This window comes from Meriones unguiculatus, chromosome 7 (assembly GCF_030254825.1).
Source record: "Meriones unguiculatus strain TT.TT164.6M chromosome 7, Bangor_MerUng_6.1, whole genome shotgun sequence".
NCBI classification, from domain to species: Eukaryota; Metazoa; Chordata; class Mammalia; order Rodentia; family Muridae; genus Meriones; species Meriones unguiculatus.
Window position 1 is genome coordinate 2761857 of NC_083355.1, and position 16313 is coordinate 2778169.

The 16313-nt window shown below is 54.2% G+C and overlaps 1 protein-coding gene and 1 long non-coding RNA gene across 4 annotated transcripts in view; one reads left to right on the forward strand and one right to left on the reverse strand.

Annotated features, from left to right (window-relative positions):
* The first annotated feature begins 1505 nt into the window (after positions 1 to 1505).
* LOC132655086 (uncharacterized) lies at positions 1506 to 2306 on the forward strand. The gene is made up of 2 exons (XR_009592682.1): positions 1506 to 1915; positions 2022 to 2306. It is a non-coding gene; the product is annotated as an uncharacterized LOC132655086 (long non-coding RNA).
* The window catches only part of Rptor (regulatory associated protein of MTOR complex 1), a 285695-nt gene continuing 271564 nt past the window's right edge, over positions 2183 to 16313 (reverse strand). For all 3 annotated transcript variants that reach the window (XM_021639555.2, XM_060386278.1, XM_021639564.2), the window contains 9 exons: positions 14074 to 14188; positions 13041 to 13165; positions 10557 to 10661; positions 9208 to 9314; positions 7094 to 7221; positions 6403 to 6489; positions 5290 to 5406; positions 4783 to 4912; positions 2183 to 4110 (listed from right to left, as the gene is read on the reverse strand). In XM_021639555.2, the coding sequence (XP_021495230.1) occupies positions 4042 to 4110; positions 4783 to 4912; positions 5290 to 5406; positions 6403 to 6489; positions 7094 to 7221; positions 9208 to 9314; positions 10557 to 10661; positions 13041 to 13165; positions 14074 to 14188 (983 nt within the window). In that variant the 3' untranslated portion in view covers positions 2183 to 4041. The remainder of the gene's footprint in view (positions 4111 to 4782; positions 4913 to 5289; positions 5407 to 6402; positions 6490 to 7093; positions 7222 to 9207; positions 9315 to 10556; positions 10662 to 13040; positions 13166 to 14073; positions 14189 to 16313) is intronic.

The following is a 16313-nucleotide window of genomic DNA, read 5'->3' on the forward strand; positions in this document are numbered from 1 at the left end:
CAGGGACCTGGTGGCTCTAGGGAGGGGCTTGCCTCTCCCTACCCTGCCCCCAACCAGGAGTCAAAGCCCTCAGTGCTCTGCAGGGAGCCCCAGGCCCTTAGGTCAGAGGCGTAGCTCATGCCAGTGCCCTTGAACCTGCCTCCTGGGGTGGGATCATTGGGTAAGGGCGCCTCCACACTCCCTCTTGAGGCAGAACCGGCCTCTCAGCTGGGGACGTCCAACACCCTTGGAGGGCTGTGAAGTTGTGAGAGGCTCTGCTCCCTCCCGGAGACTTGTCAGGTGGTGGGCAGTCTTCCCAGCTACATAGGAGGCACTTGAGTGCCAATGATGCTGAGCTCAGCATGGGGTGGCAGTACTGAGGGCTACCATGGTAGCCTCAGAGACTTCTGAAGGATAGGCTCCTGGAACTCTAGTGGAGCCTTGGTCTGTTCCAATCCTGCCATGTGAAGGGTGGAAGGAACGGGCTGGGGTGGAGAGCAGACTCTCCCCTGGCACCCTTGAATGGCCCACCTTCATGGGTTAGGGCTAACATGGACAACTGAAGGGGGTGGGCATGTAGGGAGAGTGGGGTGTGTGTGACCCCTGGTGTCATGCCAGGATATGGGCGACACGTGTTCCTGAGCCCAAAGAAGCAATGAGGAGGCCCCAGGGCTGTTGCCCAGCTTGCCACTGTTGTAGCAGCACCCCGGCGGGCAGCCTAGCCTCAGGCCCAGGTTACATGGAGGTCACTAAAGTGGGCCTAGGAGTAGCTGAGGCAGAGGGCTGGGTGGCATCGGGATGGTGAGTGAGGCTCCTTCTCACGGGGGCAGGGCAGGATAAGGCAGGGCAGAGAGGCCTGGGCATGGGTGGCAGCAGAGCACTTTTGTTTGAGGACCACTGGAGAGGAAAGCCATGGCAAGCCAGCAGTGGAGAGGAAGGCCCTTCTTTCTCTCAGCCAAGGACCCACACACCTGGTTCTAGCTGGTGCTGTGACCGCAGGATGCTGCTGGCTTTATCGTGCCAAAGGCTCTTCCACACACGGTCCCCGGACACTTCTCTGGTGCCGTGCCGTTTTGGAAGTTGACGCCTGAGGCTCACAACACCTGCAGTTACTGCCCACCTCTAAGACACGGGTACAGAGCAGGGCTGAGCGTGCTTCAGGGGCAGGACACTGGTTGGCAGTACTAGCAACTTCAGCACACCAGGCCGCTGTGGCCAGTGACCACAAGCAGTGAGTAGAGACTGGACAAGCAGTCTTGGGAGGTCCAAGTCTCAGGACTGGAGTGCCCAGACTGTTTCTTCCTGAGGCAGGAAGTCTCCCTGGGCCTGCGTGCTACCACCGTGGGCCTGTCCTATTGCTTTCTCACAAGGACAGCTGGACTGACACCCATGACCTCCTTCTAACGGATGACCTGTGTAGGGACCCTGTTTGCACATACGCTTATGCAGAGGTGCTGGGGGAGGGGGAGATCAGGGCTGAATTCAGTATATGGGTTGGGAGAGACGGCTTGAATCGCACTTTGAAGTCTACTCCGTGCCCCACACTCCTGCCCTACACCTGAGGTGTCCTTCCACTCTCTGGAAACACGTGGGCTCGGATCTGGCCGGCATGAGCCAAGAAGCCCATTCCTTTTGTGAGCAGGAGGACGGGTCTGCTGAGACCCAAGATGGGCTACATACACGTGCGGCGGGGGGTACAGAGGCCAGCGTCAGACAGTCGGGGAGCCCAGGGTTCTCCCTGGGGGAAGGCCCACACTCCCAGGAACCTTGGGCTCGTAACAGTTTGCTCCCTGCCCCTCACAGGGCCACACGACTGGGACCCTCTCTTCCCCACAACTGGATGCATGGTCCTCTCCCCTGCAGGAGTACTGGGTCTTGCTGAGAGAAGCAACAATGCTAACAGGAAAATACGGATGGCCGCATGAAGCTGGGCTGGGTAAGTGTGGGGCAACCTTGTTAATGACAAGCCCTGAGCTGGCACAGGAATCCCAGTCACGATGCCACAAGGTATCCATGGCAACCACATCTTCCTTTCTACCCAGGCCCAGGAGGGCTAGATACAGCGGCCCTGTCCTGGGGCATCCACTTACAGCCAAGACCGTCCCGGCCCCAGGAGACCAGGCAAAGCAGAAGCCATGACTGCTCGGCCCTTTGGGCCAACCTTCACCCCCACCCCCACATGCTCAGCTAGCGGAAGGCAGGCTCTTCTCCCGGCTTTATTCTTTATTAACACTTTGCTGCTGTCACTGCTCTGAGCTCCACTGCAGTTCCGTGTCTTGTCAGTCCTTTTTGACTCTCATTTTGGTAAAATAAATAGAGACAATGAACTCTAGGTCAGTGCTCTCTCGAGCCTTGGTTAGCTTCATGATTGAATTTTCGCATCAGCTTTGTGAAAGCCCAGCCCGTCGGCAAGATGCAAACACTGGCTCCAGGGCAGGGAGGCAGCCCCAGCCCTTCTGGTGCACAGTACCGAGCTGAGCTGCACTCACCCACTGCAGCCCTCTGCTGAAGGAGGACAGGTGGCTCTAAGGCTTTCCAGACTCCACATTGCTGTCTGGCCCAGCCAAAGGGATGACAGTTCCTCCAGAGGACCTCCTGGTGGGAGAGTACAGTTCCGGGGTCACCTGTCCTGCTTGTCCAGCCCCATCTGGCCCTGTGGTCAGCCCAGCACTGCCTGCAGGATCCTTCCACATGGACGATGGTCCTGGCTAGAACAGGTCTGCTGAGCATGGCATAGGGACCCAGCCTCTGCCCTAGCTGACCCAACCTGTGTCCCTGGGCTCCTGCTGGCAGAACTCATTAAACCACTCTGTCCTCCTCTGAAAGATCCTGATTTCCAGAGAAAATGGAAAATGCTTTTCAAAACATCATTGTGTTGCGTCCTGTGTGCAACCTCTCAGCCACGCTGTGTCCATCCAGGGCTGGACTGTCCATGGCCCTCACTTGCATGCGCACACAGACACGCCAGGCACACCAGGCTGCTGCTGACCTCTTCCCAGCACAGACTGCGCCATGCACCTTCAGTCACACCATCCAAGGAGCTGTTGATGCCCACATGCCTTGAGGGTCCAGTCAAGTCTCTGAACCTCTGTGTGATGAGAGCAGTATGTGACTGTGTGTTGCAAGCCACAGTGCCCATGTATGTGCAGAAGGGGAGACTGTGGGGCCTGCACACATGTACGCCCAAGTGTGCACAGGCAGGAAGACTAGGGCACACACATGTGCATGGATGGGTAGGCTGTGTGTCTGCATGCGTGTGTGCCTGTGTGTGGCACAAGCCAAGGAGACAGGGGTGGTGACCACGGTAACCGGCCTACGGGAGAGAAGCGCTTGACAATGATGAGCCTGGCAGCTAAGGCAGAACTCTGCAGATCTGCCTCAGCTGTCCAGAGCCACACAACCCTCTCCTGCAACCAGCTCATGTGAGGGTGCCAGACTGGACCTCAGAGGCCCAGCTGTGCAGGAGGGACCCTTTCCTCACACCACGACATATCCAGTGATGAGGTGTGCTGGGCTGCCTCAGTTCTCCAGGAGGGCCAGGCTCAGACTTCCACACCTTAGGGAGCAGCAGAGGACCCCCTTCTCCTCCCTCAGTTGCTTGCTTCCATTTTCAGCATTGGCCAGCCTACTCTGCGGGGTTCCTGCCCACACCATGAGAGGGCAGCGGGGCTGGGCCACAGCTGCAGGAGCCCCAACACAGCTTTTCTACAGGGCTCTGTCTGTAACTAATGCTTTGATCACATGGAAAAACCAAATGTGTCCCTTTGTAAAAACCTCCAAAGAAAACAGGGCCGGAAGGACCTTGATGCACTGAGGAGGCCCTCATGCCTGGGTGCTGGTTCTCTCCAGGAAGCAGCATCCACCCTCCCCTGCTCTGGACTCATACATTACAGTGAAGACAGAAAGAGAGGTGTGCAAGCCCCCTCCTCAGCTGGCCATGGCCAAGTCAGGAGCAGAGGTCTGCAGGGTGGGAAGGTGGGTGGGCACTGCATCCCGGGCAGCGCAGTGCGGTTCACTATGTACAGCAGAAGGTGGCTGCGGCCTGGCAGGGGTCTAGTGCTGCTATCTGACGCGCTTCTCCACAGAGTACACAGAGATGTAGTAGTCATTGCTTCCCACCGCCAGATGAGGCTGTGAGGGAGAGAGCAGAGAGCACATGAGCAGGGCCTCTGAGAGGGAGAGCTGCAGCACTGTGGCCGGAGGACGGGGTGCAGGCTGCTTGTGCTGTCAGCACTAGGGCTAGAGAAGAGGGGTACAGGCTGCTTGTAGTCTGTGCTCAGCACTAGTGTGTGGGGGCATTAACTACTGTAACACCTCTGAGCTCCACAGACACAGGAATGAGGGTCATTAACTGCCAGATTCTAGCAGAAATGATGTATCATCCAAATTCCATTACAGGCAATTTGCATACTACCCACAATTCCCTGCAGCTTCTTTTCAGGATTGTCCCACTGGGACAGTTCTGGGCATCTGATGCTGTGCACTTCAGCAGTGCTACGGAGGCTCCTGGTGACCCCAGTCTGCAAGTTTGTAACCAACACAACAATCCACAGGGGTGACAATTATGGACACAGGCGTCTTCTACTGCTCCCTTACCAGAACGGATGGGGACACCCCAAAATCAGAGGACACTAACTGTTTCTCCCTTTGTGTTGCCTCTTTTCACCTGAGTATTAAGAACTGGGTTTGGTTTCTAGGGGGCAGAGCCTAGCGATCTCAGTTTTCATGTTCCTGGAGTCAGGAAGGAGGGGCTAGGCTTCCTGAGTTCCCCCCGACCCCCGGAGCCAGGAGTGAGGTACAGACCCAGTGTGGGTGGAAGGCCAGGCAGCTGATGGCCCCGACCCGCTGGCCCATGAAGCCGTCATAGTACTTGATGTTGTTGATCAGCTCCCCGTTTCCGTTGTAGATGGCCGTGAACTGGTTCATGGAGCCACTGTGGCAGGGAGGAAAGAGTCAGGATAGGAGTTTCTGTCTCCCTAGGGTGGGGGAGAAAGATAGGCCAAGGGGCTGGCTGGGGCTGGCCAGCTGCAGCATGTGGGCCACAGGCCAGAAGGTCCACCTGTGTCACCCCGAGACTGGAGTGGTTACTCATCTGTTGCTCGCAGGCCTGTCCCCACAGGTGCCTTGAGGGCAGGTGTTTGTTCTCAAAGCTGGGTAAGGGCAGACGTTTTGTGTTTTGATTTCATGGTAGTCTAGTTACGCTCTCTAAATTGTCCATTTGAAGGCACTGTGGAGGACAGAGCCAAGAACAGTGCACTCTGAAAGGGCCCTCCATGCAGAGGAGGGGCTGCATGGCGGCAGGGTACCTACCAGGCGATCAGGTTTGCCTGGGGGTGGATGTCGAGGGCTGTTAGCCCCTTCACAATCTGCATCACATTCACAGACTCGGGCATCCGAGGGTCGAAGAAGCGCACGTCTCCATTGACACTGCAAGAGAGGGCGACAGTGATGCATGCTGGGGGCAACATTAGGGATACCACCTGGAGCTCCTCAGGAGAGACCTGGTCCTGGAGGACGGTGGCATTGGCCATGAGAAGTTTCATGCCCATTTGCCATGCTGGTAAGGCCAAAGCCATAGAGACCCCCAGGGCAGCACCAAGGGCCTTCCAGGTATTGCCCACAGCCCTGCCACCCCGCTGGCCTTGGCAGCTAGGGTTCCCTCCCATCAGGCTGCCCCTCTCAAGCAGGAAAAGGCTAGCTAGGATTGACTAAAAGCAGCTGCCACACTCCCACAAAGCAGGATACACCAGGCTTGGAGAAAAGGCTAGAGCAGGGACAGGAGCAGAGTATCCCACAGAGCTGGAGTTCAGGAAGTGGAGCCCACAAGGGCAGAAAAGGATGGCAGAGGGAGCCTGGTGGATGCACAGCCCCACAGGGTGGACAGGTCACCTTGCCTAGGCCTATAGCCTTCTGCTTCAGTGTCCATTCCAAAAGTCACTACGCTTTGCTTTATGCCAGACAGGGGAAAAAGAACATCTCTCTGAAGAAATGGTGGCTTTGTGACAGTAAATCATGCTTTGCTGTCTCTTTAACAGGCAAATAAAGATTCGCTGCTCTCAGCACAGTATTTACTGAGCAGCAGGCCTGAATTTATGTGCAGAGGCTGGCGACAAGGCAGTCTGCTGGGGCAGCCAGCCTGCTTGGCAATGTGCTGCCAGGAGGAACACACCTGCCCACCCAGCTCCTTTAGCTTGGCCCAGATTTTCTGGTGCATGTATGCATATGTACTTGTGCATGTGTGCACGCACACACAGACATACACTCTTGCTCTGTACTCTGACCTTTCTGGCCAGTCACACAGCAGAGTCAATTACTGCCCTGAAATGCCAGCAGTCCCTAGCTGCTTAAATACCAAAGACATATTTAAATGGAGGGAAAGCAATGTTTTCACAGTAAATGTCTCATGCATATTTTGTTCCTTACCTTACACTCACAATGTGGCCCTCAGGGTGCTTCTGCAGGTAGGCCTTCACCACCCATGCTGTGTGCTCTCGGTAGGTCATGACCCGGCTACAGGAGGAAGGTGTGATCAGGACAGGCCAGCACAGCTCCCCTCCCCCATCACTCAGGGAATTTCAGGGAGGGTGGGCTAGGAGGAGTGATGTGAACTGGACCTGGCAGTGCTGCCCTTAGGCTGAGCCACCCCAAATGGAGCCACTAGCTAGGCTGCACCAGGCCACTCCCCTCATCTCTCTGGCCTCCAATTCCCCAGTCTGGCCTAGAAGTCCTGATGCCATTTTGGGATGCAGAAGGCCTCCTGGTCCTGCCTTAGATGGCAGTTTGATAGGAAGGCCACTGTTTCTGTTTCTTTGGGATCAGCTTGAAGAGACCTTCACTGAGAGGCAGGACTCAGGGCTATGAGACAAGTGATGCCAGGCAAGGACAGAGAGTGGAGATGCACAAGCCAGGCAGTGGGAGGCTGAAGGCTGGCTCCACTGAGCTGTCCCTCTAGGCCGAGGTGCTGTCTTCTTGCCTGGGGCCAGAGCGCCACTGTGCACTGCTGAGGACCCTTTGTGCTCACAGCGCAGTCTGGACCCTTTCCTGGCTGTGGGTGGCCTATGACATCTGAAAGGAGCTTCAATAGCATTAGGGACAGGAAAGGTGTGGAAGTTACCATTCACTGAGTGCCATCCTCCTGTCGTAGACACGAATCGAGCCATCGCCCAGGCCTGCCACAATGAGTGAGCGGTGGGAATCACAAGACAGACTTGTCACACAGCTGTCAGCACCTGTGGGGATGTCCTAAACCCAAGGAGAGAGCAGTGAGGAGCCTCCACCTGGAGCAGTGTGTTCTGTGGACAGATCCATGTCCCTCAGGCTGAGGAACTGGGACAAGGGTAGCACAGGGCTCACAGGGCGTTAGGCATACCTGAGTGCCTGCCCTGGGCCTGTGCCTACGAGTTAGGTGGAACAGAGCCTGTGAGCCTGGGCCTGGGCACAGCCTGGAAGGCTACCGTGGGGATGCCTGGCTCTCAGTGCCAATTAAACTTTCCAGTAACATCTCCCTTTCCTGAAAAGAAAGACGAAGCACATTTTGGCAGGGAGGGAGCCTCGTTAGCTGTCTCTTCAAACCCCTAATTAGCCAGGGAAGAGCTGAGGAACTGCTTCTCTGCTCCCCATGGTGGCCATAAATACTGCAGAAGGGCAGGGGGTGATGGATGGAAGCAAGAAGGAATGGGAGCTGGAAATGCGCCTCAGAGGGAAAAGTGCTTTCTAATCAGGTAGGGTGAGCCTGAGAGGAACCCATGGGAATGCGAGGTGAGTGGAGGAGGCTGCGGAAGAGCCACACTCCTGCCTTTGCAGCTGACATGATGATACTCGAGACGGCGCTGCACCTGCAGGGCCCTACAGCACTGTCAGGGGTGCGGGGACCCTGGAAAGCAGTGCTTAACTTCAGCTGTTTGGTGGCACTGTGGGGCTCGAGGATGCCAGGGAGGCTTCTAGCAGGTGCTGGTGGACAGGCCTCAAGTCTTGTCAACTCCTGTCACTCCTGCTTTGCAGAGGTGCCCATGACCTGTCCATGCCTCCACTTTGGCAAGGCAGGCTGGAGAAGGATGAAGCCCAGGTCTGTTCTGTATCTCACTTGGGCATCAGGAAGACAGACGCCCCTTGGCTACCTATACTGTCCCTAGTGTCTATAATTCTGCCTTGGACCTGAAGGAGGTAGGTGTGACTGGCTTCTGGCGAGGAAGCCCAGGTATCTGAGGCAAAACCAGCGTATTCTATTAGAGCCAGACTTGACCACACAGCAAGGTTGTGACTAAAAACAAGCAATCTTGAAAATGGCATGTGCCTGTAATCCCAGTCCCAGCATCTGAGAGGCAGAGGCAGAGGCAGAGGCAGAGGCAGAGGCAGAGGCAGAGGCAGAGGCAGAGGCAGAGGCAGAGGCAGAGGCAGAGGGATCTCTATGAGTTCCAGACCAGCCCTGGTCTACAAAGTGAGTTCAGGACAGCCAGGGCTACACAAAGAAACACTTTCTTGAAAACCACACACATACACACACACACACACACCAAAACAAACAAACAAACAAACAAACAACCGAAACAAACAAAAACAAACAAACAAAAGAAAGGAAAAGAAAAGATGGTTGAAATAAGGCTGAGCTCTAGCTTAGAGGCAGCTCAGGGAAGCCCTGCCTTCTGTATCTAGCACTCCATGGTAAGAAAAGAGATACCAGTCAAACAACTGACTGTTCTCATTTAAGATATTTCACCCTACTGATTTCCAATATTCCCTAATTTGTATGGAAAAACAATATTTGGAAATAATTTGGATTAGCATAGGCTTAATTATGCTACAGTTCAGGGTCAAAGCACCACAACCAATGTGCATCCAGAGGTGATTAGCTTTTCTCCTGGCTGCCAGATGCCATGTCCTCAGCCGCCTCCCTGCACACAGATAGCTGGGCGCGGTCACTGGTGGTGCATACCTGGAGGCTACAGGTCTTGGTTCTCTTTGGTGAGGATGGGATCTAGTTTGTGGAGAATCTTTCTTTTTCTTTCTTTCTTTCTTTTTTTTAAGATGTATTTATTTATTTTACGTTTGAGTGATCCTATGTGCAGCTGCAGGCCAGAAGAGGGCATCAGATCATGTTATTGATGGTTGTGAGCCACCATGTGGCTGGCGGGAATTTGAGCTCAGGACCTCTGGAAGAGCGGACAGAGCTCATAACTGAGCCGTCTCTGCAGCCCTTGTGTAGAGTCTTGTGAAGCCTGGAGTGGTTACCTGCACCTTCGTCTCCCGGTCGGTGTCCCAGATCCGGACAATGCGCACGTCCCCTGAGCTCATGAGGAGGCCAGTTTCTTGTTCCCAGTCTACCACCATCCCAGCTCCTGGGGACACACAGTGGGCCACTGTCAGACAGCGGCTCAGGCAAGATGGGGTCATCCTGGGTACTCCCTCACTCACATAAGCCCAGGCTGGTGCAACAACGCTTTGCACTCTGCTCGCCCAGACCCTGTTTACACACTCCACCCACCCACGACACTCAATCACGGACTACAGGGCCTCAGAATCTCTGTCCACCACATACATCTTCTGTAACTCTGAGGCTCAAACAGCAGGTCACTTTTCAGTGGTCTCCAGGCCAAGTCAGAACACCCAGGTGCCAGTTCTCTTAGGAAAAGCAGGGGTTCTACATGGGCCATGCGCCACCTGTACCCTCTAGGTCAGGGAGACGCAGAAGAGAATGTCCTGACTACCAAGATGGGGAGCAAGAGCAGACAAGTACAAGGAAGCCTCGCTCTTGGCCAGGTGTAACAGCACGTGCTATCATCCCAGTACTTAGGGACCCAGGCAGGAACATGGCCAGTGGGCAACTCGGCTCAGCTCTCAGGAATTCTCCCAAGGTCACTCTGTCCACGAGGGCATGCACTTTCCTCAGAGCACAGAGTCTATAAAGCAAGCTCTGTATGCCAGGCACATCTCTGATGGCGCACACAGGCATGGTCAGAGGCTGAAGCACCCCTGGGATGCTAACTCAGGAGAAACCATGGGGCAGGAACTGGTCCATGTGTACAGATGGGCTCTCTTCATCCCTTATCCTCAGTGCTGCAGGAGGTACAGGCCCACGCTGGCAGAGCACCTCCCGAGCATGACTCAGGGAGGGCAGAGAACAGTCCTACTCATTGCTTGGGAGAGCTGACACCACATGTGGACCCTCTGGGCCTCACTCATGCTTCACCTCAGTCAGCTCAGACTTCCACAAGGAAACCACAGGCCACTCAGGTTTCCCCTCCCGAAGTTTTGGAGGCCACAGGTCCCGCCCACCCAGGCAGGTGTGAATGTGCCGAGACTCCTCCACCCAGGAGATCACTACTTAGTGGTCCTGGGCAAGTATGCAGCTAGCACAAAGAGAATACCATGCCAGCCTCCATGCTCAGCAGCAGCAGCACTTCTCCAAGCCACAAACTGAGAACATGGTGGAGCCCTGGAACCCGTGAGGGCTGCCCACTCTGTGGTTTCCAGGGGAGATCTCTAGGTGAATTTGGGGGAACCCAGCAGTGACTACGTGTCCTGCAGGCATCAGAACTATGTTGTTCACAGTTCATGATGGCCTTCTTGTCTTGACCCACCTCGTGTTGTTGGCAGCATATCTGAGAGCCCTTGCCACGCAGTCACCATCTCTGGATTCTTCTCCAAATCAGCAAAATTTTTCCAGACTCTGATGGCACCATCATCTAGGGAAGGAGATAGGCAGAATTAGCCTGTGCCGTAGAGGCTGTGCCCCACTCCTGTCTAAGACTCAGCCACAGTGTTCTGTATGCCTCCTCCTGCTATTCTGATTTGAACAATCTGTAAAGGAAGACAGGGCCATGAAAGATCGTAACACTGAAACTGTAGGCCACATGTCAGCAGCTTGGTGGCAAGGCCACCTCTCCTTCCCAGAGCCAGCAGCACAGACCACTCTCTCCTTCTGGCAGAGAAGCAGGGTGCAAGCTGGATCACCTTCCCCATTCTTCCCTCTGGTTCAGTCTCTCTGTGTGTGAAATTTGTTTTTCCAGAGCTTTGGACCTTCATCCTTGTCCACACTGCTGTTGGTGCTCTGCTTGGCCAAAGGTCAGAGAGGACGGTTGCTGGGATCTCTAGACTGAGACCCACGAGACCCCATCTGCCTTGCTCTCAGGCTTAGAAAGAGGCAGATGGTCCTTATCTCTGGGGTTGGGCCCTTCTGTAGCTTCGCTCTTGAAAGGATGCCTCTAGCCACTTTGATGCCTTTCCCTCCTCTCTCCACTTCCTCCCATTTATGAGACTGTTAATCTGACCGTGACTGGTCTCCTTAGCTGTGCCTTGAGGGTCCCTAACTCCACTGAGCACAGGTCACTCCTGGATAGTGCTGATGCCATTGGTTAGAGGACTGGCTTTCATCCTGAGGTGGCATTGCTAGACAGTGTCTTTGGGGGAAATGAAGCATTCTGTCAGTGTAGTGGACATTAAAACAAGATGGAGGCACTCCTGCTCAACACTCTGTCACCAGAATGCCCTGACTCTGAAGTGAGCACAGTGACGCTTACAGCAATTGCTGGGTGTAACCAGCAATGACCTGGGGAGCTGGCAGCCCACACCAATCAAAAAATAGACACTAAAGAGTCTGCAAGGACAAGGGAAGTCTCTGAAAGGCCATAAAGACCCAAACTGCAGGCAGCTCAGCAGACACTGGTCTCCAATGCACCTCAACACACATGAACCACATACTCTAGAAACAAGTGACCCTTCCAGTGACCATACATCCCAGCAGGATGTCTTGGCTCTGGCCTTGGTGATCGGTGAGTGTCTGGTACACTGTCTGACCTGGATAAGCACGACTAAAGCTGTGACCACCTAGCCTCCATCACTCCCAGGAGCACCGCAGGACAACCAGCACCACTCACTGTGGTACCACTGATGTGGAAGCTTGCCGTATACTGGGATACTTGCTGTATAGACGGAGAGCCATGGGTGCCACCTTTAGCTGCTCTCCGTGACTCCTGCCTCCGGCTATCAACTGCATCACTTAGGGCTGGACCATCAGGTGGTTAGATTAATTTGCTGTAAGCTGTTTCCCTTTTCAAGTGTGAACAATAAACCACTGCTCAAGACATGGGAATTATCAGTGGTCTCAGGACACCTCATTAGCCTTGCTGTCACCTTTGTACCTGACAACAGCTTCTCACCAGCAGGAGGTCCTCAGTGCTGGTCTGGTTTTATTTTTCTAGTTTTTGTGGTGCTGGGGAAGCCTGTGATGCTAGGCAAGTACCGTACCACCAGACCATCCCCTGATTCAGAACTCACGGTTTTAAAGTGCTGCGACAGCTGTAGCTGGGGATGTAGTCGGCAGAGTGCTTGCCGTGCATGCATGAAGCCCTGGGTTCGAGTCCCAGCACTGTGGAGCATGGGTGGAGTTACACTCAGCTGCAATTCCAGAATTTGGGAGATAGAGGCACCGAGGATCAGAGCTCACAGTCAGCCTTGGCTAGTTAGTGAGCTGGAGGATGGACTGGAGTACATGAGACCTTGTCTTAAACAACAGCAAAAACCAAACCAACTGTCAACCAGGGGAGTGACTTGGAGGCTATTGTTCAAAAACAAGCATGACAATAAGACATTTCAGAGGAAAAATTAAAACAAAACAAGAAAACTAAGTGAGCCATTCCTGTTTCTGAAACACTGCTCTTCCACCTTCAGGAGGAAGGAAGTTGACCTGCAGAAGAAGGGTGGACCTGGTCTGGCAGTGCCCGCCATGGGAGGAAGGGAGTGGATGGTGCCTAAGGCTGGGGCAGCATGGGCCCTGGTGGACATGATGACCTTTCATATCCTCCCTTGCCTTCCTGTGCTATCTGGAGCTCCCCTGGCTCCACCATGAAGGTTAGGAGGGCAGAGGCCGACATGGCATTTCCAGATTGTGGAAGGGCCAGGGACTTGTTGAAAAGATGGTCCCAGAGCCCTGACTGGCATCCTGCCTTGTATTCAAGCCCTTTCCCTCACAAACATCACACTTCAGAATGATGAGGACCTGTGGGAAAAAGGACAAAGAGAATCACCATGTCCCCCAGGCCTAGGGTCACGGCTGCCCTACTCACCTGTGGCTGTCAGCAGCAAGGAGCAGTCCTGCCCATTCAGGTACTCCATGGCGGTGACCCTGGTGTATCGGGGGTTGCCGTTGTGGAAATAGTCCAGCTTTTCTCCTTTTTCCCAGTCCCAAAAGCTTGAAGGAATAAGAGAGGTGACAGAAAGATAGTCATGAGGGAAACACAATCCAAACCCAGTGGAAGACTGCCTCATGCCCATGGGTGGTTGCAGTCAGAGCTAGACACTCCTATCCAGGGCTCACAGAACAACCCAGGACCCTGAGCAGCCAAGCACAGTGTGGGAGATCCTGACAACAGAATATGACCAGGCCCCGAAGAGAGGGAGATGCTGATGTATGCTATAGTATGCGTGAACCATGATGTCAAAGAAGGAAGCCAGGCACAAAAGGACAAATGCCAGCCAGTTCCACACTCACGAGGTCCCTGGAACCATTAGGTTCAGAGACAAAAGAGGATGGGGCTGACAGCACCTGAGGGAAGGGATTAGTGTTCATCTTGTAGTTTTGGTGTGGGAGATGACAGCATTCTGGAGGTGGTGGTGGGTTTGGCTTTCACTGGCACCAAATGGTTAAGATGGCCACTTTCCTGTTACACACAATTTACCACAACTTAAAAAACAAAACAAAGAGGGGAAAAAAAGGAAGATAGATCTACATGCATTTCATAAACTATGAACTTGCTAAAATGGACAGTTTCTTCATTGCACCAGGTCTGAACCAAGTATAAATTACATTCCATTCTTTCAGGGCTAGAGAGATGGGTCAGCAGAGTTCTGACATCTTCACAGACACACATGCAAGCAAAACACCAATGCACACAAAGTGAAGTAAAACAAAACCAAACCCGAAAACAAAACCCTGTTCTCTCTTGGGGATTCTCTGTCACCCACTTGCTCCTGCAAAACAGGCAGGGAACAATTCCTCTCTGGCCTGTGTGAGGCCCAGGTGAGGTCCAGGATGGGGTGGGCCTCACAGGAGGGGCCATGAAGAAGGAAGACTCCAGGGTGAAGCAGAGCCTTGCCTACCAGATGCTGTCCTTGTCGGCCACAGCTATGCATGGTGTAAAGGGGTGGAATTTGACCACGGAGGGGACGCCGGGGTTCCTGTTCAGAAATATCTGGTCGTCCAGTCTGGTGATGCCTGTAAGAGACCACGGGAGCGAGGCTTTCATCTACAGCGACACTGACATTACCTAGAGGAGAGCTAGAGCAGGGACCAAAGAGAAGGGCTGTGAGCACATGCTGAGGAAAGGGCCGGCTTGAGCCAGCACGCCCACAGCTCTGGGCTCTCACAGCTCTGGGCAAAGCTACACACTGACATGCCTTTGACCAATACTCATTAGCTATCAGTAGCAACATTCAGAGTCTGAGGAGAGTGCTGAGGACTTCAGGATAAAGGAGGGTGTGGCTACTGCCACTCAAGACCCGTTGAGGTTCCAGGGCCTTCAGTGTGGGAAGCAGCAGAAAAAAAAAAAATCACAGAGTGAAGGACACATGGGCCCCACATTAGCTGAGGGTGCGTACCCTCCTGCTCGGCAAGAGCTAAGGATGCAGAGCCCAGGCAGCTGTGGACATGGAATGGATGGCAGTGAAGCATTCACACCACTTCACAGCTGCAGCACCATCTGCCTTGGCCCCAGATGCCTGCCTGGACCTTTGTGAATCTGGGAGGGTGCTCCAGGGAACATCTATCTTTTACCAGTGAATACAGCTCTTGGGTAGACAGGGGGAAGCTTTCTGGACTAGCCAGGAGGCCCAAATGTGATTCTACGCAGAGCAGTGGGTGGAGTGTTGGCAGAAACCAACTCTTGGGTAGCTTTGAGCCAGGCTCCTTCCCCTCGCCTATGCCCATGCTACACAAGGATGGCAGCACTGAGAAAACAGTTCAGCCAGGTGTGTTGCTCTGCAGACAGTGCTCATCCTCTGCTTCCTTTTTCCAGAACACAGGAAAGGAGATAAAATGGCTCGGGGTGTGTGTGTGTGTGTGCACGCGTATGTGTTAGGTCAACCTTGGGTGTTGCTCTTCAGAAGACATGTACTAGGCTGGCTGGCCAGGAAAGCCTGTCTCTGCCTGACCACTGCTGGAATTACCAATGCCTATCACAGTGCCTAGCTTTTTACATGGGGGTTCTGGGGCTCAGACTCAGGTCCTCACATTTGTGTGGCAAATACTTTACTTATTAAGCCGTCTTCCAGCCCCATCAGACTTTGTATTCTGAACGTAGGCCTCAGTTTGAATAGAAATGGCAGCTAGTGAGGCTTCTAGACATGTTACGGTGTGGGCCAGATCCAATTTCCAAGTTTGTGTCAGGAAACTAAGTGCCTAGGGGGCCTGGAGTCCTGGGGATCTAAGGACACTGTGTAGGGGAGTGCAGAAGGGTGCTGTGAGCAGGGTGTTTGGGCACAGCTGGGCAGTGGCTGCTGGGCTGCACACTGAGGTGTGGGGTGCCATCAGGACGAGTCCACCAGCAGAGCAGTGACTGTTGGTGCCACAGGCTCCCAAGGGCCTGCTTCATAGGCCCAGGGTACACACACAGGGTTGTGCAAGAAATACAGGTACTCAATGAGGTAGGCCTGGGGCTGAAGCTGGCATGGACATCTGTTTCAGTGGAGAGACAGTCTGACTTCTGACGCCTCAGCCTTAATTTAACAAGTAACTGGTCATTATTTTCTAAATTTCAGAGGATAGAGAGCTATGGAACAGGGAAGAGGGCCAGAGCCTAGCCACACCGACCCATTGCCATGGCTACCTCTGTGAGAAAAACTACTTGGCTACTGGCTGGAGACAAGAAATGGCCCACCTCTCGTTCTCATGCAAGCAGAGCTATGGAGCGGCATTCTGGGTGGTGGGGGCAGCCTCACTCCACACTCAAGAGAGGCTTAAGGTGAGCTAGTCTGGCCCTTATTCTTGTTGCACGTGGGATGGCCCTGCTCCCTGTGTGGCTCCGGGCCCGGGGACACCCAGGATGCAATCTGCTGTCAGGAGCTAGCTCCCACAGGGGCCTTCCCCAGCAGCACACGCTCTACTTGGCAGATCACTAACACCGCCCCCATGAGGCTCGAAGCAGAAACACGAAAGGGGGCGAATGTGGTAAGCTTTGAAGTCTGGGAAAGGTCTGGTGAGTGCATGGTTGTCAAGGTTTGGAGGAATGGAGCATGGTCACTTCAAGGACCAAGTGGAGACAAGGTGAACAAAAGCCAGGGCCTGGCTTCTGTGACAGGGAAAGGACATGCAGGTGGTCAGTGAGGTGTGGCTTCCCAGGGCA